Source organism: Mesoplodon mirus (assembly GCF_964341445.2).
Source record: "Mesoplodon mirus genome assembly, chromosome: 9".
Taxonomy (NCBI): domain Eukaryota; kingdom Metazoa; phylum Chordata; class Mammalia; order Artiodactyla; family Ziphiidae; genus Mesoplodon; species Mesoplodon mirus.
Genome location: NC_138985.1, coordinates 68,977,058 through 69,001,790, shown reverse-complemented (window position 1 = coordinate 69,001,790; position 24,733 = coordinate 68,977,058). Strand labels below are relative to the sequence as shown.

General features: G+C 42.2%; 1 protein-coding gene across 1 annotated transcript in view; it reads left to right on the top strand.

Annotated features, from left to right (window-relative positions):
• Nucleotides 1–978: 978 nt before the first annotated feature.
• The window catches only part of SCRN1 (secernin 1), a 58,820-nt gene continuing 35,065 nt past the window's right edge, over nucleotides 979–24,733 (top strand). The window contains exons 1-2 of the mRNA XM_082631675.1: nucleotides 979–1,174; nucleotides 20,260–20,419. Of these exons, the coding sequence (XP_082487801.1) occupies nucleotides 20,261–20,419 (159 nt within the window). The 5' untranslated portion in view covers nucleotides 979–1,174; nucleotide 20,260. The remainder of the gene's footprint in view (nucleotides 1,175–20,259; nucleotides 20,420–24,733) is intronic.

Sequence of the window (24,733 nt, the reverse complement as noted above, 5' to 3'; positions counted from 1 at the left end):
TATATGTATTCGATTTGCAGTTAAGTGAGCTTGAATATTTTTTCACGTGCCTAAGTGGTACTACATTTTTTTTTCCTTTATACTATCTCTTCATATCCTTTGAGATGGTTTTTTCTTATTAGTTTATAAAAGGTAGAGTTTGTGTTCCGGTAACAGACGGATGGTCATGTCCTGACCAATGACCGTGACGTCAGCATCAACACACCTGTCACCTGTCTCTGGATTTATTAACCCAGGTTTGGAATCTTGGCTTTGCTACTTGCTGCGTGATCTTGGGCGAGTTGCTTAACCTCTTTGAGATTTAGCGTCTAAGTATCGGACATACGGGATTCCCTGGTGGCGCAGTGGTTGAGAGTGTGCCTGCCAATGCAGGGGACACGGGTTCGTGCCCCGGTCCGGGAAGATCCCACATGCCGCAGAGCGGCTAGGCCCATGAGCCATGGCAGCTGAGCCTGCGCGTCCGGAGCCTGTGCTCCGCAGCGGGAGAGGCCACAACAGAGAGGCCCGCGTACCGCAAAAAAAAAAAAAAAAAAAGTATCGGGCATAGGGTCTGGCTTGTCAACATGGCGCAGAACCGTACCTTTAAACCCAGGCAAGGAGTTGGCTTGGACTTGTGAGTCAACAAAGTACCAGACACGTTTCTCCGCGGGGAAAGCTTGCTTAGGCACAGAGGCCCGCACGTAGCAACCCAGACGGCGGAGTCCGGGAGAGGCGCCGGAGAAAGCGGGGCCTGGCTCCTTAAAGCCAGAGTTCTCCCTTTCCAGAAAGCCGCAACCCCGCTGTGACCAAGAAATGAAATAAAAATCGCGCAAAGAGCGAGCCACGTTCCACGGGGACATTCGTCTTCTCAGCCGCCCTTTCTGCTCCCAGGCGCCCCCGCGAACCAGGTAGAGTGCGTGTGCGGCGCGGCGCGGCGCAGCGCGGCCCGGGTCCGGCGTGGGGCGGAGGCGGGGGCGGGCCCCGCGGTCACGTGAGCCCGGCCAGCTGTTAGCTGGGGGGCGGCGGGCCAGAGCGCGGGGAGTCTGGGGAGGGGGAAGCGCCCGACGGCCGCCCTCGCCACTGCAACTGCAGCCCTCGATGTCGCCACAGTGATCGCAGCCGCGGCACCACCCGCACCCTCGCCGGCCGCAGCATCAGCACCGCAGAGCCGAGCCCGGAGCCCGCAGCCCCGCAGGTGAGCTGTGACGGGCACCCCTGGGAGCGCAGGGAATCTGCAGCTGCTTCCCCCGGCGGGTTCACCCGGATCCGCCATCGCCGTCCCTGTGCCTCGTCGCCTCCAGCTGTCCCTCCAAACCCGCGGGTGGGAATCCCGCGGATGCTGGCTTGGGCTGTCTGGGGTCTCTAGGGGATCAGGAGAGAGGGAGCCTCAGCCCGGGGTTGGGGTGGGGGACTCCGGCTACAGGCTGCGGGGGCGCAGGAGAGGGCTGCCCCACCCCAGGGCGCGGGCGCCGCAGCCTGGTTGGAACCTGTCCCCGCTCTCCACCCCCCAACCCAATCCTTCCCACCACCTCTTTTGAACTCTCCTCACTCCCCCAGGCCGCTTCTCCTGTGTTTCCATTGCCTGGTATCCCAGTTGCTGGCCCGCTGGGGTGTGTGCCCAGTGCGGCCCCCGCCCTCCCCCCCAGACCGCTCCGGGGGTTCCCGACTCGTACGGGCACACAGCTGGTGGCGGAGCGGGCCAGGCACCCTCCCGGTCGCACCTGCCGCGCGGGCGGGCTCGCGGGAACATGGCTGCCTGGCGGGCCTGCTGCCCTTGGCCCGGCTCTGCCCCCGCGTCCGCCGGTTCTGCGGTTGCGGTTGCCGAGTCGTGTCCGGAGGACTACCCTCCCCCTAAGGGCAAACGCGTCGGCTCTTGCTGTTGTCTGCGAGGGCCGAAGGACTTGACATAACACCGCCCGCCTCCTCAAGCCACACCCGGGGCGGATCTTGGGGATGGGGGGTGTCGGGGCAAGTTAAGGCGGTGGCGCCGGGGCACTTATTGGTAAAAGGCACTCGTATTTCTGAGATGATTATCCATTTCAGTTTGCCTTTGCGCCCTCGGTTCGCTTGTCTGTCTGGGTGCGGATTATTGGGCGACATCACTTGTGAGGTCTGAGACCAGTGTGATCTGCAAAGCAGGAGGGATGCTTGAACTTTAGAGAATTGATGAGAACTAAGATTTAGGGGTTAAAAATGTCCATTCAACTCAAATGCAGAAGCAGTCATTTGCTGTGGCTCCAAACTGTCTTGGTAGTGTTCTGTTAAATAATACGCTCTTTCTGGATTTGCTGTTTAATTCTGGCTTGCAAGTGTCTTGGATTACGCTTGTAGTCCAGCTTCCCGATGGGTGTGTGTGTGTGTGTGTGTGTGTGTGTGCGTGCGTGTGCGCGTGCCTACTGTGCTCCAAGCCTGACTAGAAGATTCATCAGTTGCAGAGGAAACCTATGTTAACTCAAAATGGCAGCATGAAAAATCAGGCCAGGCGGAAGCAACACAGACCAGAGCTAACATCAGCTGCCCCCTGACTGAAGCATTGATGGGGGAATCTACGGGAGGGAAGGCCCTCCTGGGAGGGAAGGCCCTCCTGGGTATCGCTGCAGCCGGCCCTAAGGGATAGGAAGTGATTCTTGCAGCAGGCTACATTTTAGGGTGCTGCAAGGTTCTGGGGAGGTTATGTGGGAAGTTTGAGGAGTTGTAATTATCTTCAGGTGCAAAGACCTGATTAAAATTGTGATTTTGATCTGATTTTCTACAGGCTCCACTAAAGTTGATGTATCTGGCTGCCAATATCTGTTTGATAACTTCTGTGCTGTTTTGTATCTACAAGTGGCTCTTAAAAGAGATGAGTGTCTGGTATAAACATCATCCAAGAACAGTACATATAACAAATACCAGGTTCTTAGAGCAAGTTTCATTGGAAGAATTGATTTAACATCACAAGCAAGCACTCAGGCACCAGAGGATGGTAAATTCTTGAAAGGTGACTCATTTTAGGATTTTTTTTTTTAACAGCCTTTTTTTCCCCATTTCACTGCTGTGCTGCCAGCCATCTTCTCTTTTAGCAAGGAGGAGATGCATGAGGAGGCAAATGTTTCAGGGATAATGGGATGGAGGGAGATTAGTGCAAAGGTCAGGAATGGTGAGCTGGAAGCAGCCTGAGAAAGCGCTGTGCTGTCAACCCCTCTTTACAGCCCGGGAGGCTGAATCCAGCGGGGTGAATGGACTGCAGCCAAGGTCATATAGCTGGTTGGCAGCTGGCAGTGAGAACTAATAGCCAGGTGTCATAACTCCCCATTTTGGGGTTCCACATGCCGCCTTTCAAATCCTGGGGGAAAAGAGCAAACCTATCATTATTAGCATGGCAAACACTTCATGAAACCAAACTTTAACATGATTTAAAAATCTGTACTATTTAAAGTAAGTGCTCACACCTTAGTTTCCTAACTTAAGTGCATTTAACTTCTTAAGCTGTGTCCACCTCATGTTCCCATTTTCCAGGAGCTAGACTGCTTCTATATTTAAGCACCAAAACCATAATTTTATGGTTTTTACATTTTATAATATGTCAGAATCTTTGAGGTGAGTAGTGCATTCTTTGATTAAAAAATTAGTTGCTTGTATTGCTTGCCTGGTTTTGTAAAGAAACCAAGGTGGGACATATAATAGCTTTTGAATATATTTAAGTTTAAGTAATAGTAAATAACAAACCTATTTTAAAATAATTTTGAAGCAGCACTGAAGACAGAGCCTTTTTCTAGAATTTGAATTTGAGTTCTCTGAGTCATATACCAGTGTCCCTAGTTCTACTAAAGCAGAACTAGAGATTGTGTGTGGGTTAGTAAATATTTGTGCAGAGGTGGTGAGAGCAGGGGAAATATTTCTTCTGAGCATTCTGTACTGTCAACCCAGCGATCTGCAGAAGGTGAAGGTGGGTGCGCTATAGGGAACTGAGAGAATAATTGATGATGGTGAAGCAGATAGGAACTAGGTATGGATTGACAGATATGTTGAAATGAAGACAGATGCTGATGCCACATGTGCCATTAAAACAATAACTTGCATTAGAGCATGAATGTGAAGATTCATTCATTGAAATTCTCCCAATATGTCAAAGATATTTAAAATCACAAGTTTTAAAAAAAAGTAAACACGTGCAATCTGTTTGTTGGAAAACAGTAAAAAATACAGATAAGCCAAGGTTATTTTTAAAAAGCCACCCATGATCCTTTTATTCAGCATTAATCATTCATTCTGAAAGTTTGGGTATTTTCATTGGAGTGAGAGCCTAGGTTTGTGCTGTCTAATTCAGTAGCCACTAGCCACCGGCCACATGTGGCTATTGAGCACTTGAAACATGGAGAGTCTGAATTGTGATGTGTTGTGAATGTAAAATATACATCAGATTTCAAACATTTATAGGAAAAGGAATTTAAAACACTTCATTAATAATTTTATTTATTTATTTTTATTAAAGTATAGTTGATTTATAGTATTATGTTAGTGTCAGGTATACAACATAGTGATTCAAAATTTTATAGATTATACTCCATTTTAAGTTATTATAAAATAATGGCTATGTTCCCTGTGTTGTACAATATATCCTTGTACGTTATTTTTTAATACATAGTAGTCTGTACCTCTTAATCCCCATACCCTTATCTGGTTCTTCCTTCTTTCGCTCCCCCCACTGATAACCACTAGTTTGCTCTCTATATCTGTGAGTCTCTTTTTCTGTTTTGTTATACTCATTTGTTTTATTTTTTAGATTCTCATGTAAGTGATAACATACAGTATCTGTCTTTGTCTGTCTGACTTATTTCACTAAGCATAATACCCCCTAGGTTCATCCATATTGTTGCAAATGGCAGGATTTCAATGAACAGATACAGTTCATTAATGATTTTTACGTTGATTATGCAGGCATACCTTGGAGATAATGCGAGTTGTGTTCCAGACCACTGCAATAAAGCAAATATCAAAATAAAGCAAGTCACATGAATTATTTGGTTTCCCAGGGCGTATAAAACTTAGGTTTATGGTGTAGTTTGTTAAGTGTGCAATAGCATTATGTCTAAAAAAATGTATATACCTTAATTTAAAAATACTTTATTGCTAAAAATGCTAACTACCGTGTGAGCCTTCACACGATAGAGTGAGTTCTGTTTTCTCTATACTAACATCAAAGAACACTGATCACAGATCACCACGAGAAATATAACAATAATGAAAAACCTTGAAATATTGTGAGAATTACCAAAATGTGACAGACAGGAAGTGAGCAAATGCTATTGGGAAAATGGCGCCCATAGTCTTGCTTCACTCAGGGTTGCCACAAATCTTCAATTTGTAAAAAATGCAATTATCTGTGAAGCGCAATAACACGAAGCACAATTAAATGAGGTATGCCTGTATTTTGAATTAATATTTTGGATATATTGGATTTAAACAAAATATGTTATTAAAAGTAATTTCACCAGTTTCCCTTTAGTTTTTTAGATGTGGGTCCTGGAAAACATAAAATTACATATGTGATTCACATCTGTCTTCCATTATATTTCTATTGGGCTGCATCGGTCTAGGTCATTAGCAGAAAGTGGAGGTTGGTTGAGGTGTGTGATACTGTTCATAGAAATGGATGCGGGAGGTGAGAGAACTTTGAATAGACACTGGAGGGGAGGAGATGGGGTGAGTGGAGAATGACTAACGTGATGTACATGTCAATCACACCCACCTGTCCTCTCTCCCCCAGAAACTCCCAGCATCCTCAGGGCCTCCACCCAGTCTGGGATAGCAATGAACTGAACTGGGTGGGTGACTGAAAGGGGAGGAAGTTGGGGGCCTCCCAGCTTGAGCCTCATTGGAAGCAGAATGAGGGAGCTTGAGATGGTTAATGTTCCCTTCTCTTTCTCTTCTTAATGGTTATATATTTAACCTAAATCTCCCAGTGCTTCATCTCCTAAAGTGAGCTAGGTGTTCTTCTGATCATTGTTTTAAGTTGTATTATTGCCCTCCTCTCTTGGTTTTATACATGAGTGCCTCTTCTTGTAGTTGATGAAGACCTTGAGAAGATCTTTTTTAACTCCATTTTCCCTTAGGTTGCACATGGTGCTTATAGGTGGTTAGGGGCTCAGATTACATATCGATAATTCATATGACTTCTTAAAAGTCCTAGTTAAAATGATGTAGTGATCAAAGGCTCTTCTGAATATCTTTTTCTCCTCTCAAAATGAAACCTTAGTGTATTTTAAAATTGCACTTAGCAGTGCCTAGCGACCTGAAAGAATTAAATGAAATGTCTTAAAATGTCCTTTCTTGAGCACTGAAGTAATCGGATTTTAACAAATAATTAAAAATCCAATAAAGTAATATGAGCTTGTTATAAAGAAGTTTTAAACGACATAAGTAGATGAAATGTGAAGTTTCTATCTCTATAGCCCACATTTAGTCCCACTTCCAACTCTCAGTTAGATATTAATCCTTCCAGGTCCTTTTTTTTCCTTCCTCCGTTCCTCCCTCCCTCCCTCCTATCTATCTATAGTATATACTTATAAATATTTGCATAAGTGGGGATATTCACACCCACATATATATGTATTTACATACACACACTAATATGTTCATATATATGTATATAGGTTCCTTTTTGATAATAAAATGGGATAAATTTCCTAATGGTAAAAACACAGCAAATGAGTATAACATTAATGGGCATTTACAAAGTAGTTTTTAAGTCCATTTTGCTAGATGTAAAGTAACACTATGGTTTCATACTAGCAAGATTTAAATTTCTTCTGTAGGAAATGAATGTTTAGCTGATGTTTTTACAGGGACAGAGTGTAAACCACTGTTTTAAGAGTGATTAGGAAGACTTTTTAAAATCCCAGTTTACAGCATTAACAGGTACGTATCAAATCATATTACTGGGAAAAGATGAGAATAGACAATCCGTTATTTATATGGGAGAGGAAAACAGATGGTGGGAATAGGAAGGTCATCATTCAAAGCAACTTTGCCAAATTAGTGGACACAATGGCAGCAATGTCAGAAATGAGAACACAAGGAAATGAAAGAACCCTAGATGTGGCTTGTTCAGTAGCTCCGAGGTCTTTCCCACAGGGAATGCTTTTGGCAGCTAACCACATACCTGCCTATTTCAAACACATTCTTCTTCCTTTATCTCCATAATCATTACATTCCCAGAACCCTAATCTTTAAGAACCAACCTTTCTTGAATGTTTCTCTATTCCAGATACTCTGCATCTATTACCACATTTAATCCCCATAACAGTACATAGTAGACATCATGGCCATGTTTTATAGATGAAGAACTTAGTAGTTGGAGAAGCTACACCCAGAATCTGGGTCTATCTGACTCTTTCTTAAAAAGCTATAATGTAACCTCTTGGATAGATTATTCTGACTGCACAGGTTGAATGTATACTATTAATGTGATGTAAGTCAGTTTCTTTCTTTCTTTATATTACTGTAAAAGATGGAAAACTGTCTTTCAACCTGCCATGTATTGGAAAACATCTTCCTTATAGTGAACTTGATCTGACTATATTTTTCTAATTTGGCTAGATTGAATGAAAAATGAATCCCACTTGTACTCTTTATCTACTCCTTCCTACATTTAAAAAACTGTTGTATCTATGAGAAATGGATGCCATTCAACTAATCCCTTCTCTTCCCCTCACTCTAAAATTCCTAAACGCTCTGCAAAAGTGATACTCACGCAGCCTGAGTTTTCTTTTACGTGGTACCATATATATATATATTTTTTTCAGTACGCGGGCCTCTCACTGTTGTGGCCTCTCCCGTTGCGGAGCACAGGCTCTGGACGCGCAGGCTCAGCGGCCATGGCTCACAGGCCAGCCGCTCCGTGGCATGTGGGAACTTCCCAGACTGGGGCACGAACCCGCGTCCCCTGCATCGGCAGGCGGACTCTCAACCACTGTGCCACCAGGGAAGCCCCGTGGTACCATATTTTAAATGCACCAGAGTGATGAACAGATCAGTGGGTGTAGTGGAGTTTTTGAAGGGGGGCCTTGAATTCACATGTGTCCCAACATTGAATGGACACAGAATAAATAATGAGCCATATATATCTTCAGCATTATTTTTCAGATGTGTAAGGATTCTATTACCAGTTAGTACATACAAATGCATTGAAAGTGTTACTAAATTCATAACATATATTCATTACATATTTTTCCCAACCAACTACAATCACTCTTATGTGGGGTGTCTATGAAAATTTTTTGATGTTAAAAAGTTGGGAAACATGTTAGAAAATTTCACATTATAGAGAAATTCTGGAGTGATTTGAAGAATACTTTTGTTAAGTGACCAGTTACTCCCTAATTTATCCTATGAAGCAATGTGGATTTTGAAGCACAACATTCCACTTGACTATAGAAAAGTCTACGTTTCCTTAGTTATTAAGCTGTCACGTGAATCATTAAGTTGGACATTTTGCTTTATTCATATTTCTCATTGTCACCATATCTTGAAAATGAGGCAGAATCAGATGTGGCCAAAAGATAAAATGAATTCATTTGTCATGACTGAGCTGTGGGGTTCTCCTTAATCCCCGAGTCTCTGCCTTATTGAAAGGCCATATTTATTAGTGGCAATATATTGAGAAAATAGATGATTTCTACTGCAACTCTTTCTTTTCTTCTTTTTTTAAAGTATTTTCATTACAGATTCTGTATTTTCATGTGGGAAGTTTGAAAGTGCCTGAATATATATAGGTTAAGAAATTGCCTGTGTTTTTGCAACCCAGCAATACTATTACTCTTAAAACTTTTGTTGCATTTCTTTATGATCTTTTTGCATCATCTATCTATATAATATACATATTTGAATGATACTGTATATAATTTATGTGACCTCTTTTTATTTCACCAGCTTGTTCTTGTGTATTGATATATTTCCCAGCTTTCCATGATATGTATAGATTGCAAATTAAATATCATACATTTGTTTTGTTTCTGGATTCTTATGATCATCTAAGTGGCTGTATTTTGGGAGAGGGTGATGCACCAGCAGTGGTCCATTAAATTATCAGGGGTTATGGTGAGGTTGAGTAGTTGTTAATTACCTGGAATTTTGGTTTTACAAATTTGAAATAGACACTCTTTTCATTTCCTCTAGCTAATCACCTAAATTGCAGTAGTTTTGGAATGGAAGAGCAAATCAGTTTGTGATCATTTCAGTCATTAAGAAAAAAGCATCCAAAGGATATTTCTTTGCAGGTCCTACTGATTTAGAAATATTCAGCTACATGAAATTATATCTAGCTCTTCTTTTTCCTGGCTTAAATTCTTACTTTCTATCCAAGGCAGAGGAGTCATGGTCATTACCAAATGATTTACCTTGCATCTATGTTAAATGAAGAATGCTTTTTTTTTTTTTTAAAAGAAGGTATTTTTAAAGATTTGGGTGAGACTTTATTTCTTTAAAATAGTGAAAACTGCAAAACATTTAAGGAACAATTAACAATCCAAATCTTCCTGATTATCATGTAGTGTGATTAGTCTGATTTCCCAGTTTTAAAGCCAAAGACCAAGAAAACACAGCCTCCTACATCTTTATTTGTCATACTTCTCTCAAGTTACCCAGGGATGGGTTTCACCCACCTTCGTCTCGAAGGCAGAGAGTATTGCTGCCAATGCTGTTGCTGAATTCAGCAACATTCAATTAAAATTAAATGGTTTCCTTAGAAATAAAATTGAGAAGCAAGATGGCAGAAAGTTGATGGCCCTTGCCTTAAGGGAGCTTATTGTACTCTTGTATGTGTGTGTTGAAAGTTTCCACACTCAAAAAAAAAAAAGCTGGGCAGAAGAAAATGAATACTACTTTAGAGAAGCAAAGAGGTTTAATAACCTATAACTGGATATTCCACACCAGTCTGAACTGACGGCATCAGAATCACCTGGGCATTTGTTAAAAATATTCTTCCTGGGAACTCAGCTCAGACCCACTGAATCAGAATCTCCAAGGAGGGGGTGCCTAGGAGTCTGCTCCTTAGACCATCATTTTGATGTGTGGTCAAATGTGAATCCCGTGTATTGAACCACAGCTTGGGAGCACCTTGTCAGAATCAGATTTTCCTGCTCTTTTTCTCTCATTGAAGATGAAATATCGATACCCCTTCCCCTTCATTTGTTCAACAAACATTTGTTGAGGTCTTATTATGTGCCATATTAGTCTTTGTGCGAGGTGTCAGGGAAGTAAGGATTTACATACGTGTCCTTGCCCTCATGGGGCTGATAGTCTAAAGGGCAGAGACAGGCGTTTTAAAACTTGAGGGAAAGAGATATAGCAAGGTAGAGGAAACCAGGGGCTTGCCTCTTCCCCCAGTGCGCTAATATACCAAGTCAACTGAAATCCCTCCCCATCCTCCCTGCCCCCAGGAATCCTTCCTCAAAGAGGTATCTGAGCCCCCAAATAACTTACTCATAAGTTATGACTCCAAGGAAGCATTTCCTGTATTAGATCAGTCCAGTGCTATTTCTAACCTTAAAAGAATTTTAAACATCTTATCATATGCATTACTTCTTAAGTAAAGAGAACAGTATGATAAACCACTATGTACCCATCACTCAGCTTCAGCTATTTTTATTACCTAGAGAATCTTGTCTCATCTGAATTTCCCACCCTTTCTCCTCACCCTGGATTACTTTCATTATATCATTTCACATGGAAATATTTCAGTATGTATTTCTAAAACTATAGGCTCCTTTTTTTGGACATAAATACAATATCATTGTATCTAAGAAATTAACAATAATTCCTTAGTATCAAATATTCAGAGCGTTCATATTTTCCCAACTGTCTTTTGTTTTAAATTTACTGTTTGGCCGCGCTGCGTGGCCTTCAGGATCTCAGTTCCCCAACTAGGTATTGCACCTGGGCCACAGCAGTGAAAGCCTGGAATCCTAACCACTAGGCTACCAGGGAACTCCAAATATTAGGAATATTATAGGTTTTTTTTTTTTTTTTGGCCACACAGCATGGCTCACGGGATCCTAGTTCCCCGACCAGGGATTGAACCCAGGGCCTTAGCAGCAAAAGTGCAGAGTCGTCACCACTGGACCGCCAGGGAATTCCCCTCAACTGTCATAAAATTTTTGTACAGTTTGTTTAAATCAGGATCTAAATAAGTTCCACTCATTGCAGTTGGTTGATACATCTCTTAAGTAACTTTGTCTCTTCATCTTTTATTTTTCTTGCAGTTTTTGTTGAAGAAATCAGATTTGTCCTATAGAGTTTCTCATAGTCTGGATTTTGCTGATTTCATCCCCATGGTGTCATTTGTATTCTCTGTAAACTGATGGTTCAATCTAGAGGCTCCATCATTCCAGTCTGATCCTTTAAGCACATTTTAGTTGCACATTGGAACATGAGTGTGTCTGATGAGCCAGGGGCAAACCATTGGTGAGATGGTGGAGGAGCATAGTAGGGATTGGTGCCAAAGTGGCACACCCATCCCCAGTGAGTAGTAAGAGGGAGGAAAAGGAACATTTATTGAGCATCCCACTGTATACGGCCACAGGGCTGGGTACTTTCCATACGATCTCAGATAAACACGTGTGCTGTGTTGTGTATGGAGGATCAGTCCCATTTTCACATGCGGAAACTCTGGCTCAGAGAGAGTTCATAACCCGCCTGTTTCCCACGGTTAGTGGGTGGAGTCAGGATATGAACAAGAGTCTGTTTGTCTCTAAAGTATGTCCTTCTCTTGCCCCTGTACACATGGGGCTACAGGGCCACCCAGGCATTGTAATGAGCACAATTGACCTGACAGTGAAAAAAGAAAGAACAAAAAAAGCAATAGCCCAAGGGTGTTGATAGGCAGTGCTTCCAGTGGCCTCAGTGTTGGGAAGTGGAGAGGTCTGTGGCCGGAGCCTCCCTCAGCTCCAATCCTGCTGTCATGCAAGAATGTGGATCCAGTGTTGCTAGGTCTTTTGAGTTTTCAAGAGACACTAAGCATCTGAATTTCTGTGGAAAATCTCTAGATTTAAAAATGTTAGCTGCTAATTCTGATTAAAAAAAAAAGCCCACACTGTTTAGGCCAGTGCTCTGGACCAAACCAAGCAAATGTGCAGCCTGCCACCCCCGTGCCTCCCCATGCTGCTAGGAAGTATGTCTGCAGAAGAGTGGCATTGAAGACTGCCTGAGTCAGCTGTCAGAGGTAGGTGTTGCCCTTGGCCTTAGAGAAAGGGAATAGTAAGCAGCTCTTAAAAGACGTCAGGTGACAATGGAGCACATCTTCAACAGGTGAGAGAGCCTTTAGATACTGTAAAGAAAAAGCCAAGTTTCTGAAGTCTCATCTGTTCAGATCAGACCTTGACAAAGGAACAGCCTTCATCATGTAACTTTCTTCACCCTCACGGTGATGCATCCTTACTGTGTCCCAGACAGCATTCTGAGCACTTAATGTTTCAGCTCATTTGAACCTCACCACAACCCCATCATTATCCCTGTTACACAACGGTAACACAGGGCTGAGATTCGAACCCAGGTTGCCTCCAAAGCCTGCTTCCTTACTTAATACCCTATGTGGTCGTTCTTCCGTTAGGTAGTTCCTCATTCAAGGCATAGAATGTTAGAAGCTGGAAATCACTGGCTGTGGAGTCCTAAAGCTTTATGCTCTACTATCTTGAGCTTTCAGTGAAACAGAAGAATCTTTCTTTTTTTCAGGCAGAGCTTGATGAGTCTGAGCTAATTTACGTACCTTTCATCAGCTGGCATTTACATCTCAATTCAGGTAGATAATTCCTTTCCCAAACACCTGTTTATCCTTTACTATCTCAATAGCAGATATAGGACAGGAAAATAAATTTATAAGTGAGTATCATTTGTCCTGTTTTCAGTTCAGTGGGAATGTCAACAATTTAAAAAATGACTTTATCGATAAGTAATATAACATAATATAATATAATAAAATACATTCTTCTTTGCTTTTCTGGAAGGAGGTAATTCATAGACGTTGGCTTTAAACTTACCCAATCTTCTCAGTAAAGCTGGGAACTTGGAGAGTAAGGACATTTGGGTTTCATTTCTTTGTGCAAGTAAAGGTACTTTGTCACAGTTATTTGCAAGAGAGTTAATAAGCCTATAGCTTATATAGACAGTCATTTTCTTCCTCTCAGGCAACTCAAGGCTTCCTTATTACTGGGTATGGTGCCTAATGAGGGTCTCTGCAGCTTCACTGAGATAAAAGGGCAGGGCAGTTTGGCATTCAGTCAAAGAAAACCCCTACTTGGCTTGGAGCATTCATGCCCTTCAATAACTACTCACTGAACTTGAGGACAAAGACCTTCTTTCCCATGCAGCTTCCTCCCTCCTTGTCTAGACATTCTGTAAGCAGTCTCCTAGTTACAGGGGTGCAGTGCTCCAGCCCCCCAAGCCTGTACCCAGCCTCCTGTCACCAGTCGGAGGGTGGATGATGGGAGATGCAGCTCCTGTACTGTGAGCTCCAAGGACTCTGGAGTTATAATTCCCAAGAGGAAGTCATGAATCCTGAAAGGACTTTGATAAGGACAATGATGGTTAGAAATTGAGCTTAGGGCTACTTTACCACAGCTGATAGCACGATATCTAAAGCTGTCCAGCCCAGTTTTGTAGCCTTGAGCCACATGTGGCTATTTGATTTTTAAAAAATGTTAATTGTGGTAAAAATACACGTAACATAAGATTTACTGTCTTAACCATTTTTAAGTGTACAGTTTAGTTGTGTTACGAATATTCATATTGTTGTGCAACCCATCCCCAGAAATTTTTCATCCTGCAAAACTGACACTGTGTACCCGTTAAACAGCTAACACCGTCCTCCTCCCCACACCCACCCCTGCCTGCTCCAGCCCCTGGTAACCACCATTCTACTTTTTGTCTCTATGAATCTGACTACTCTAGGGACCTCATATAAGTGAAATTACACAGTATTTGCATTTTGGGGACTGGCTTATTCTACTTAGCATAAAGTACAGATAAATGTACTTTGAAATATTCTTAACAAATACTTCCTAGGAAATACCTGTAAGTTTAATTGTCTGTGGGGGTTAAATTGGAGTGTTTCATTATTTGGAACTGTTAATTTATTGCTAACCTGGCAAGAATCCTAATTGGTATTTACCACAAAGAAGCCTATTCAGTAGACTTGCTCTTTAAGCCTGTTGCTTTTAAAGATTTTTACTTGAAACCCATAGTAAGAGAGAAATGCTATATTGCAACCCAGTACATACATATACTTATATGTGTATATCTGAACTTAAAAAGTTTCTTGTACCAGCGCTTACTCTTACTATGTGAGATGCACATGTTCTTTTCTAAAAAATACTGATCTTCACTATATTGATTTCATAACCCACAAAAGGGCCACAACATGCAGGTTGGAAAACACTGCTATAGACATTCCTGGGTTCAGTTTTAGGCCTGTAGTATATATAACCCTGTACCCACATCCCCACCTCTGGATCCCTATGGCTCAGAAGACAGCTTCAAAATTGTGCCTCAAAGCAAGCAAGTTAAGAAAAAAGCCATTAATCATGGCTTTATTTCTGAGTAAGCTTTGTTCACTGATTTTAATGCTGGCTTAAGTAGAGTGTAGTTATAGAGAATTCATTATTGAATGGTTATACTGTTTTCCAAAGCTGAATATAAATGATTAAAAAATCTATGCAATAAATTTCTGCATTAGCATGTGTGATTGGGAGTTAATTAAATTTTAGTTTATTTTTCTTCGTGGAAGAGATTATGACATTTCATAATGCTGTATAAGATTATAGAGGGAAAGGGAGAAAAATGGTAAAGTTGGTTTTTTGTGTCATACATGAATGATTTAACAGTTTATAAAAATCCTGTTAACAGATTTCAAAATGCATGTTTTATACAGTATATAGATGAGTTAACTTTTCAGATTTTTTAATCTGGTATGTTAGCCAGTATTTTGACAAATAATGAGAACAAAATTGAGATTCCTGGAATTAGTTTCAAAAGAATTTCATCTCAGGGTGAGCAGAAAATTGGCTTTCTGATGGGCCACTTTTTCTTTTCCTATTTGAGGCGACTGCAGGAGGCCTGCCCACTATTTGTGTAAATAATAGTAATGAACATTTGTGTACTCCCTGAGTAACTCTGAATTGGGCAGGCTATAAAGAAAAAAAAAAAAGAAAACAAAGTACTAGAGAATAACTATAATAATGCTGAATAAAAAACTTGTCCTAAATATAACTCAAATAAGAATTTGCCAGTTTTGAAATTTTAGATGTTGGGACATAGAAATAGAGCCAAATTTTTTCCTTAAAATAAAATTCCTAAATCAGTAATATCCCCTGGGTTTATTTTTTTTTAATCTTTTGTGTGTGATTATATAAGTATAAATACTTGTAGGAAAATTGAAGACAAAGGAAAATATAAAAAAACAAAGAATTTAGTGGTCAGGCTACCACTTCTGGTCTTTTTCTATGCACATTTTCATGTAGTTAAGATAATTTTTTAAAATAAATTTATTTATTTTATTTATTTATTTTTGGCTGCATTGGGTCTTTGTTGCTACTCGTGGGCTCTCTCTAGTTACGGCGAGCAGGGGCCACTCTTCGTTGCGGTGGGCAGGCCTCTCACTGTGGTGGCCTCTCCCGCTGCGGAGCACGGGCTCTAGGCACACGGGCTCCAGCAACTGCAGCATCTGGGCTCAGTAGTTGCAGCTCACGGGCTCCAGGGCACAGGCTCAGCAGTCATGGCGCATGGGCCCAGCTGCTCCGTGGCATGTGGGATCTTCCTGGACCAGGGCTCGAACCCACATCCCCTGCATCGGCAGGCGGGCCTTCAACCACTGCGCCACCAGGGAAGCCCTAAGATAATTTATTTTGGACACCCCCCCACCTCCCCAAACCATTTCTCCATGCAATTAAAAACTCTTCACAAACATTTTAATGGTTTTATAGTATTCTACCATATAGATGTAGCATAAATTTTTAGCCACTTCTCTGATGCTGGACAGTTAAGTTTCCATCAGTTTTTCACCTGTATAAAAACCGCTGTAATGCACACTTTTGTGCATGAATCTTGTCCATATTCCTGATCATTTCCTTAGAGTAGATACACAGAAATGGAATTCCCTTCCATCCACTGCTGTCTCCTCCCTGTCACAGCCAACTTCTTTGAAAAGCTATCTGTGTGCACTGGCTCCATTTCCTTCCTAAAACCTGGCTTAAAAGCCTTTAGTGGCTTTAGTGTTTATTATGGGACAGACACTAAAGTCCCTGCCGTTGTCTTCAAGACCCAACATGAACTAGCCTCTCTCCCTGCGTCTCCAGCCTCTTCCCTGTTACCTCTGGCTCAGCCACACTGGCGATTTGATGTAATGGCTCCTTCCTCTTTCTTCAGCCACAGGGCCTTCAAACCTGCATAGCCTCCCTCTGGAATAGTCTCACTCCCCCACCCATCCGTCCTTTGTGGACTATGAGGTAAGATATCTACTTAGAGGAAGTGGTTGGAAGTTTGAAGAGAAGTGAAGGTCTCAAAAGTTCATTTAGGAGTTAAAGAGAGGAATTGACCAGACAAAGTACACAAGGGGTTTCCAGGTAGCAATGAGGGCCACTTTCCAGGTATATTCAGAGTCAGGAATGTGAGATTCATATCAAGGGAAATGGAATTGTCCTCTAGGGCTATGATCACCTTTAGCTTCTGGAGAAAAGAGCTTGCTTAAACTCAGTTCACCTGATGAGTTCAGTATCCACTTCCTGTGTTTATTTTTCTCAGTCTTGTAGCATTGTCCTACCTCTTCTTGACTTAATTCAATTTATGTGGGTGATAGCACGATTTGTCATAGAATAAATGGAGGACTTTACAAATAAATACTTTTGGGGTCATTGGAAACCTCAATGTGAAAGTCTTCATTTCTGGGTTTATTGGGAAGTTGTAAAGTTGCTCTGTTCAGTAGGATTTCTACTACCCACCTGTGGCTATTTAAATTTAAGTGAATTAAAATTTGTAATAAAATTAAAAATTTAATCCCTTAATTACACTAACTACACGCCAGTAGCCACTTGAGGCTGGTGGCCACTGTATTACATAGTGGAGATGGAACATTTTCGTCATTGTAGAAAGTTCTGAACAGCACTGATCTAGAGAGCAGAAAAGGATCCAGCTAAGTCATCTCTGAGGCTAGTCATTGTGTAGAATGGTGATCCAGGAAAAGTAATGGACAATTAGCTTTGGCTAGTTTGCTACAGGTTGTGATACACAGTTTATGGGTTCATCTAACATGGTAAAAGATGACATAAAAATTCTGCTCCCTTCTGGCATTCCCAATCATTCCCAAAATTCAGCGGAAAAGCCAGCCTCTCTGGGCCCACATATCCCTGGGCTTCCTTTGCCTATGTATTCGTCATGGTCAAGTGACTCAGATGACCTGCTGACCAAGCAGATGTCCAAGCTGAAGAATAAGTGCTAGTCAGAAACTCCTAGGGGCAGGACAGGAATAAAGACACAGACATAGAGAATGGACTTGAGGACACGGGGAGGGGGAAGGGTAAGCTGGGATGAAGTGAGAGACTGGCATGGACATATATACACTACCAAATGTAAAATAGATAGCTAGTGGGAAGCAGCTGCATTAACACAGGGAGATCAGCTCGGTGCTTTGTGACCACCTAGAGGGGTGGGATAGGGAGGGAGACAGGGAGACGCAAGAGGGAGGGGATATGGGGATATATGTATACGTATAGCTGATTCATTTTGTTATACAGGAGAAACTAACATACCATTGTAAAGCAATTATACTCCAATAAAGATGTTAGGGGCTTCCCTGGTGGTGCAGTGGTTGGGAGTCCGCCTGCCGATGCAGGGGACGCAGGTTTGTGCCCCGGTCCGGGAGGATCCCACATGCCACGGAGCAGCATAGCCCGTGAGCTATGGCCGCTGGGCCTGCGCATCCGGAGCCTGTGCTCCACGACGGGGGGGCCACAGCAGTGAGAGGCCCGCGTACCGCAAAAAAAAAAAAAAAAAAGATGTTAAAAAAATGCATGCATGTTGTTTATTTTCTATAGATACGTCTTGTAAATGCAAGACCAGTGGATTTTTACTATTTTTTAAAAAAAGATTTGTTATTATTTATTTAATTTATTTTTGGCTGTGTTGGGTCTTAGTTGCAGCATGTGGAATCCTCGTTGAGGCACACGGGATCTTTCGTTGCAACGTGCAGGCTCCTCGTTGTGGTGTGTGGCCTTCTCTCTTGCTGTGGTGTACGGGTTTTTCTCTTTGGTTGCGGCGCACAGGCTCCAGGGTGCGTGGGCTCTGTAGTTGTGGCACGCGGGCTCAGTTGCCCCGCAGCATGTGGGATCTTAGTTCCCTGACCAGGGATCGAACCTACGTCCCCCACGTCGCAAGGTGGGCTCTTCACCACCGGGCCACCAGGGAAGTCCCAGATTTTTACTGTTTTTAAGGATCAAGTAAAATAAGGTTCTGCTCATAGATCAGACACCAGCACTTTTGACATGGCCCAACAATGGGGGCAGAAGGGAAGTCCTATTACATACGAGAGTCATACAAACACAGGAAAACACGTTCTTTCCCGATCTTACCTTCTTCTGGGTCTGTTTCACTTTATTTGGCTCAGCCAGCAATTCTTCCCACCTCCAAATTCTAGGAATCCTCTACAAAGGCATTTTATCTTATAATTATTGTAGGTCTTCCTTACACATACAGAGTCTTGGTTTATTCCTCTCTATCCCTCAAGTTTGAAGATAATGTGGTTTTGTGAAAATGGGAAAGGTTAAGAGGAGGAAGAACTGGAGTCTCTTTATCTTCTTGCCTTTTCTTTCCCCCAGAGGGACTAGGGGCTATTTTCCTGAGCTAGGAGGGAATTATTTTCAGAGTTATGGACTACGTACTTCTCTGTGCCCTGGGGAGGGACCTGTCATAAGCACTGCCAGGAAGAACTCTGACAGCCCGGGGTGTGTGTACACAGACTACCCTGAAGTAGCCTGAATGTAGACGTAGCAATATGGTCCCTCAGAAAGATGTTTCTAAACATAGAATGTTGCTGACTCTGTGACTTGATAACTGGTCCAGTAATGAGTGAGGGGAGTTGATTTTGACTGGCTTGCTCAACAGAAATTTTGAGACGCTGCTCTATTTGAGTGGTCAAAACCCAAAGAAAATATCTCGTATACTCATGTAGCCTCTATAAGTTGCAAAATATGTTCTCAAGAATCATTTCATTTGATGCTCATGATACATCTGTGGGCTGGGGCAAAACATGAGGCTCAGAGCGGTAAAGTGATTTGCTCAAGGTCACACAGCTAGTAGGTGACGAGGCTGAGTTTTGAATCCCAGTTGCTTTTCTGAGAATATTGCTTTACTTCTCATTTATATTTTAATGGAGAAGCAGATGGTAAGGATAGTTCCTGGTGCTCCAGTGGGACGGATGATGAAGCTGGCTGCTGAGACAGGGAACCTTAGGAAGGGATCCAGTTTAGGGAAGATGATGAACTCAGCTTTGGATATCAGGTAGGCTGGGTCTGTGGGTCAGGAGCTCAAGGAGAGAACTGAGCTGGAATTATATAGGTAGGTCACTGGTTCGTAAATGACAAGCGAAGCTCTGGGCATGGATGAGTTTTCCCAGAAAGAAAAGAGCATTAAATGAGGAAGGAAGAGCCAAGCAGTAAGGATGCTCGATGGCCAAGTAGAAGAGAATCAGCCAGCCCGGAGCAGCTAGAGAGGCAGGAGGAAAGCCAAGAGGTGCTTGAGTGTTATGTCATTGAGGTAGAGAAAGATGCATATAAAAGAGGGGGGTATCTTTCAGTTTACTTCCAGACCCATTTCCCCATGACCACCCCAAAAACTATCATATGGCAGCCATGCATCTCTAGATCAGAGGCACTTCTGTAGTGCACTGTTACAAGGTATATTTATTTATTTTTGTATTGCTGTGACAGATGGCAGCGTGTGTGTTTTCTGCCTGGAACAGTAACCTCCTTTCCATTCTCCTGCGTCCTTGCACTTTTGGCTGTCACTGCGGTCTGTTGCGAACCTGAGATCCTTTATTCCCACAGAGTACTAAACAATATCTGGTGTCAGTGGTTCTGTGATTCTCCTCCAGACACCCCACCTTCATTTGCCAGCTGGGCTCTCTTAATGAGCTCGCGGCACACAGTTCAATACTAGAACTCTCTTAGTGGGTGAAATATGTTTGAAGAACTCACTGGTGGAATGTTCCATGTTAGGCCTGCTTCCATTCTCTCTCTGGCATCTCTCTCTTTTCAGGATGGCTTTAGCTCCTCCAAGTTACTGTTTTGTGGCCTTCCCGCCACGTGCGAAGGACGGTCTGGTGGTATTTGGGAAAAATTCAGCTCGGCCCAGGGATGAAGTGCAAGAGATTGTGTATTTCTCGGCAGCTGATCATGAACCCGAGAGCAAGGCTGAGGTAAGTCACGTGTTACCGTCTCTCAGTTAACGTGTATTCTCTTTCTCTGGCTTTGCCCAGCACCTTGATGTCTTAACCTGGAAGCCTGCTCACAAGTCAGAACTGTCATGTGGGTTCTGTTGATTCCTGTCTCCATTCAGGTTTGTTCATAGCCTTAAAAACAGGGTCACATGGAGAATTCTACATTCGTTGCTATGGCCCATGTTTTATACTTAAGTAAAATATTTACACAATTCCAAAGTCAAATCTATGAAATAAGATATATTCATAGAAGTCTAGCTTCTCCCTTTGTATCATTCACTCCATTTCCTTTTTCTTCTATAGGTTATCATGTTTTGGAAGTTTGGGGGTTTATCCTTCCATTTAAAAAATTCCATATTAATATATGGAATAAACTACACACACACAGATACATATCCATATGAATATTTATCCCAGTCCCTTTCCTCCCTTCTCAGATGAATGGTAGCATGCTATATACACTTTTTTCCACTTTGCTCTTTTCAACTAAAACTGTATCTTGCAGGTCACTCCATTTGGTCTCTAAAGAGATTCTTCATTCCTCATTTACAGCTGTGTAGTGTTTCATTCTGTGGATGTAATCAGACTTTAATCAGTCCCATATTACTGGACATTTGGATTGTTTTCCAGTCTTTTGCTATTACAAATAGTGCTGAAGTGAATAATAGCCCTGTGCATCTGTCACAGTATCTGGTCTTGGTTTATATATTTTTATCATGTTAAAAATTATCCACCAGTTCTTATTTTGAGTGCTTAAAGAACTGTTTAGTCAGTATTTTTTTGGAATAGGTGCCTAGAAATGGGATTTCTGAGTCACAGGGTATGTAAGTATGTACTTTTGTTAGATACAAAATTGTCAAATTTCCTTTCATAGCTGGTGTACCATTTTGCGTTCCCACCAGCAATGTAAAACAGTGCCTGTTTGTTCATATTCCCAGAGTGTGTTGTCAAACTCTCATGATGGCTATTTCATGTTAGTTTTACATTCTGCTCTTTTACTAAATTCTTTTATTGGTTGTGTCAGCTTTTATTATTGATTCTCTTAGGTTTTCCAGGTGTGTTGTTATAAAACCTGCAAATAGAGATTGTTTGATTGTTCTTACATCTCTAATTATTTTCTTGTTTGTTTGGCTTATAGCTTGGATTCAGTATTAATAGTAATGGAGATAATGGATATCTTTGCCTTTGTTTCTGACCTGAGGGGGGACAGCCTCTAGTGCTTCCACATTAAGTAAGATGCTGGTTTGGGAACAGAGATTTATATAGTTTTGTCATGTTAAAAAGTATACATCAATTCATACTTCAATTGCTTTTAAATCCTCAAGAATAGGTGTTACATTTTGTTAGAGATCTTTCCAGTGATTATGGAGATAATCCCCTGATTTTTTTCTTCCTATTTAATGATAAGTTGAACCATCTTTGCATTCATGGAATAAACTTCTTGGTTATGGTATATTTAGTTGTATGTGTTTAAATGGTAATTGTTTGTTGAAGGATGAAGAATTTGGGTGAAAAAGATGGGAGCTAGTAGATTAACAAACTCTTGCCCCTGACATAATCTGTATCCTTTGATGTTCTATGCTTTACAAAATAAACTGATTTTTCTGGTGATTGTGCTAGGTTTTAAGTGGGTATTCATCAGTGTGTATTTCATTTTCTTATCTGAATCTTTATCTGTTTCGATCCTTTAAAAGCATTAAGCATCACCAGAGCAACAGAACTCTACAAGGAGCTGCTTATGCGAGGTGAATTTAACAGAGACACTGAGACGAACAGGCAGAGTGCATGAGTCTGTGGTCGAGGCAGTGGCAGACTGGCTCCCACAGGATATTCGCCAGAACCACTTGCCTCTCGTGTTGCACCACTAACTTGGTCCAAGCCCCTAAACTTCAGTGGGACCTTTCTTTCATACAGGCAGAAAAGAGTGCTAGGTTCTCTGGTGCTCATGCTAGCTTTTAAATGGGTATTCATTAATGTTTGAATGTCCATGTTGTTTGGATCTGAATGTTTCTTTCTGTTCCTGGAACAGAGTGGACTCGGTATGGATGAAGTTGGTTTGGTTTGCGTTGTTACTGACCTTCCCTGTCTGTCTTCCCTAAACGTTTCTTTTTCTCAGAGGGTCATGCAAACTGAAACAACACTTTGATTTTCATGTGGGCAGATTTAATTTCCCAAAGATGGCTATACCAAATCCCATTCCACATGTACTTCTCACAGTGTGATAGACACGCCACCACGGAGTGGAGGGTTTATGCCCCCCATCCCTGCCACGAATCTTGGTGAGGACTTCCGATGGCATCATGCAGTGAAGCATGACGGAGGTGATGCTGTGTGACCTCCAGGGCTGGGTCATAAAAGGATTCAGCTTCCACTCGTCTCCCTCTTTTGGAACTCTAGCCCCAAGATCCCAGGCACCATGCTGGGTGGAACCCAAACGCCCATGTACAGAGACCATGGGGTGGGGCCCACATGGAGAGCCTACAGCTAGTGTCAGCTGCCAGATGTATGAGTGAATGACCTTTCAGTGATTCCAGACCTCAGGCTCTATGGAGTAGAGACACACCATCCCTTCTGTGCCCTGTCCAGATTCCTGACTCATCAAATTCACGAACATAATAAACGGTTGTTTTACACCACTAAATTTGGGGTCATTTTTTTTTTTTTTTTTTTTTTTTTGCGGTATGCGGACCTCTCACTGTTGTGGCCTTTCCCGTTGCGGAGCACAGGCTCCGGACGCGCAGGCCCAGCGGCCATGGCTCACGGGCCCAGCCGCTCCGCGGCATGTGGGATCTTCCCGGACCGAGGCATGAACCCGTGTCCCCTGCATCGGCAGGTGGACTCTCAACTACTGCGCCACCAGGGAAGCCCCTTGGGGTCATTTTTTAGTAGCCATAGTAACTACAATGTTGCACAAAACCTTTTATAAATATGGCTGAAATAAATATTTTAGAAAACATTTGTTTTCTTTTTTGGCAAATAGGTTAAATAAGTCTGTATTTTACTCTCACGGTTACAGTCATTTTAGGAAATAGACTAGATTCCTTTCACTAGTTAACCTATGGTATATTAATGCTCAAATACACTATAGGTTACATTATATCCCCTTGCATAAATAAGTGCAGCTTGATACATACCAGAGTTAGTCCCTAAGGCAGCCCTGACCTTTTTTCTGAGTTGCATGTCTGTGTTCTGAGTTGCCTCTGCACGTTTCCACATCCAAACTCTGCAGGTAAAATAACTACGGATCCAAAACCAAATTCACTTTCCCCGTTTCATCTGTTCCTCTAACAGCGCTATTGTCTGCTGCATCGTTTAATCTAGAAACCAGACAGAAGTGTTAACCCTCGTTTTCCCACTCCTCTGAGGATGCACGGGGGTGGCTGTCACTGAGTCTTGTTGCTTCCTCTCCTGTGTCCCCATCTCCACTCCACGGCCCCCAGCTCATTCACACTCACCCCTATCTCCTTTCTGCTTTAATCTGCTTATTGGTGCCCAGGTCTCTTTCTCCTGAATTCTGTTCCCTGCAGGGTCACCGGAATTTTCTTTCCAGATCACAGCTTTGTTATTGCCTTGTTTAAAAATGTTTGGTTGTTTATAGGACGAGAGTCCAGGCTGATCTGTATGCCATTCACAACTCTTCCTGATTGGCACCCTGCTCACTTTTCTTTCTTTTCTTTTAAATTAATAGTTTCAGAGCAGATTTAAGTTTCCAGAAAAATGAGTATAAGTACAGAGAGTTCTCATATAACCCCTCAACTCCCCCCAACCCCCTGCCTCCCAGTTTCCCCTATTATTAACATTTTGCCCTAATATGGTGCATTTGTTACAATTGATGAGGCTGTACTGATACATTATTATTAACAAAGGCAATAGTTTACATTAAAGTTCACTCTTTGTTATATATTCTGTAGGTTCTGACAATTTCTAATATCATGTATCTGTCATACAGAGTAGTTCCACTGCCCTAAACATCCTCCGTGTTCTGCCTGGTCATCTCTCCCTTCCCCTAACCCCTGGCAACCGCTGATCTTTTCACTGTCTCCATAGTTTTCCCTTTTCTAGAAGGTTATATAGTTGGAATCATATAGTATGTAGCCTTTTCAGATTGGCTTCTTTCACTTACTAATATACATTTAAGGTTCATTCATGTCTCTTCCAGGCTTGATAGAATGTTTCTTTTTAGCTCTGAATAATATTCCATTGTCTGGATGTACCATAATTTATTCTTCCATTCACCTATTGAAGGACATCTTGGTTGCATCCAAGTTTTGGCAATTTTGAATAAAGTTGCTG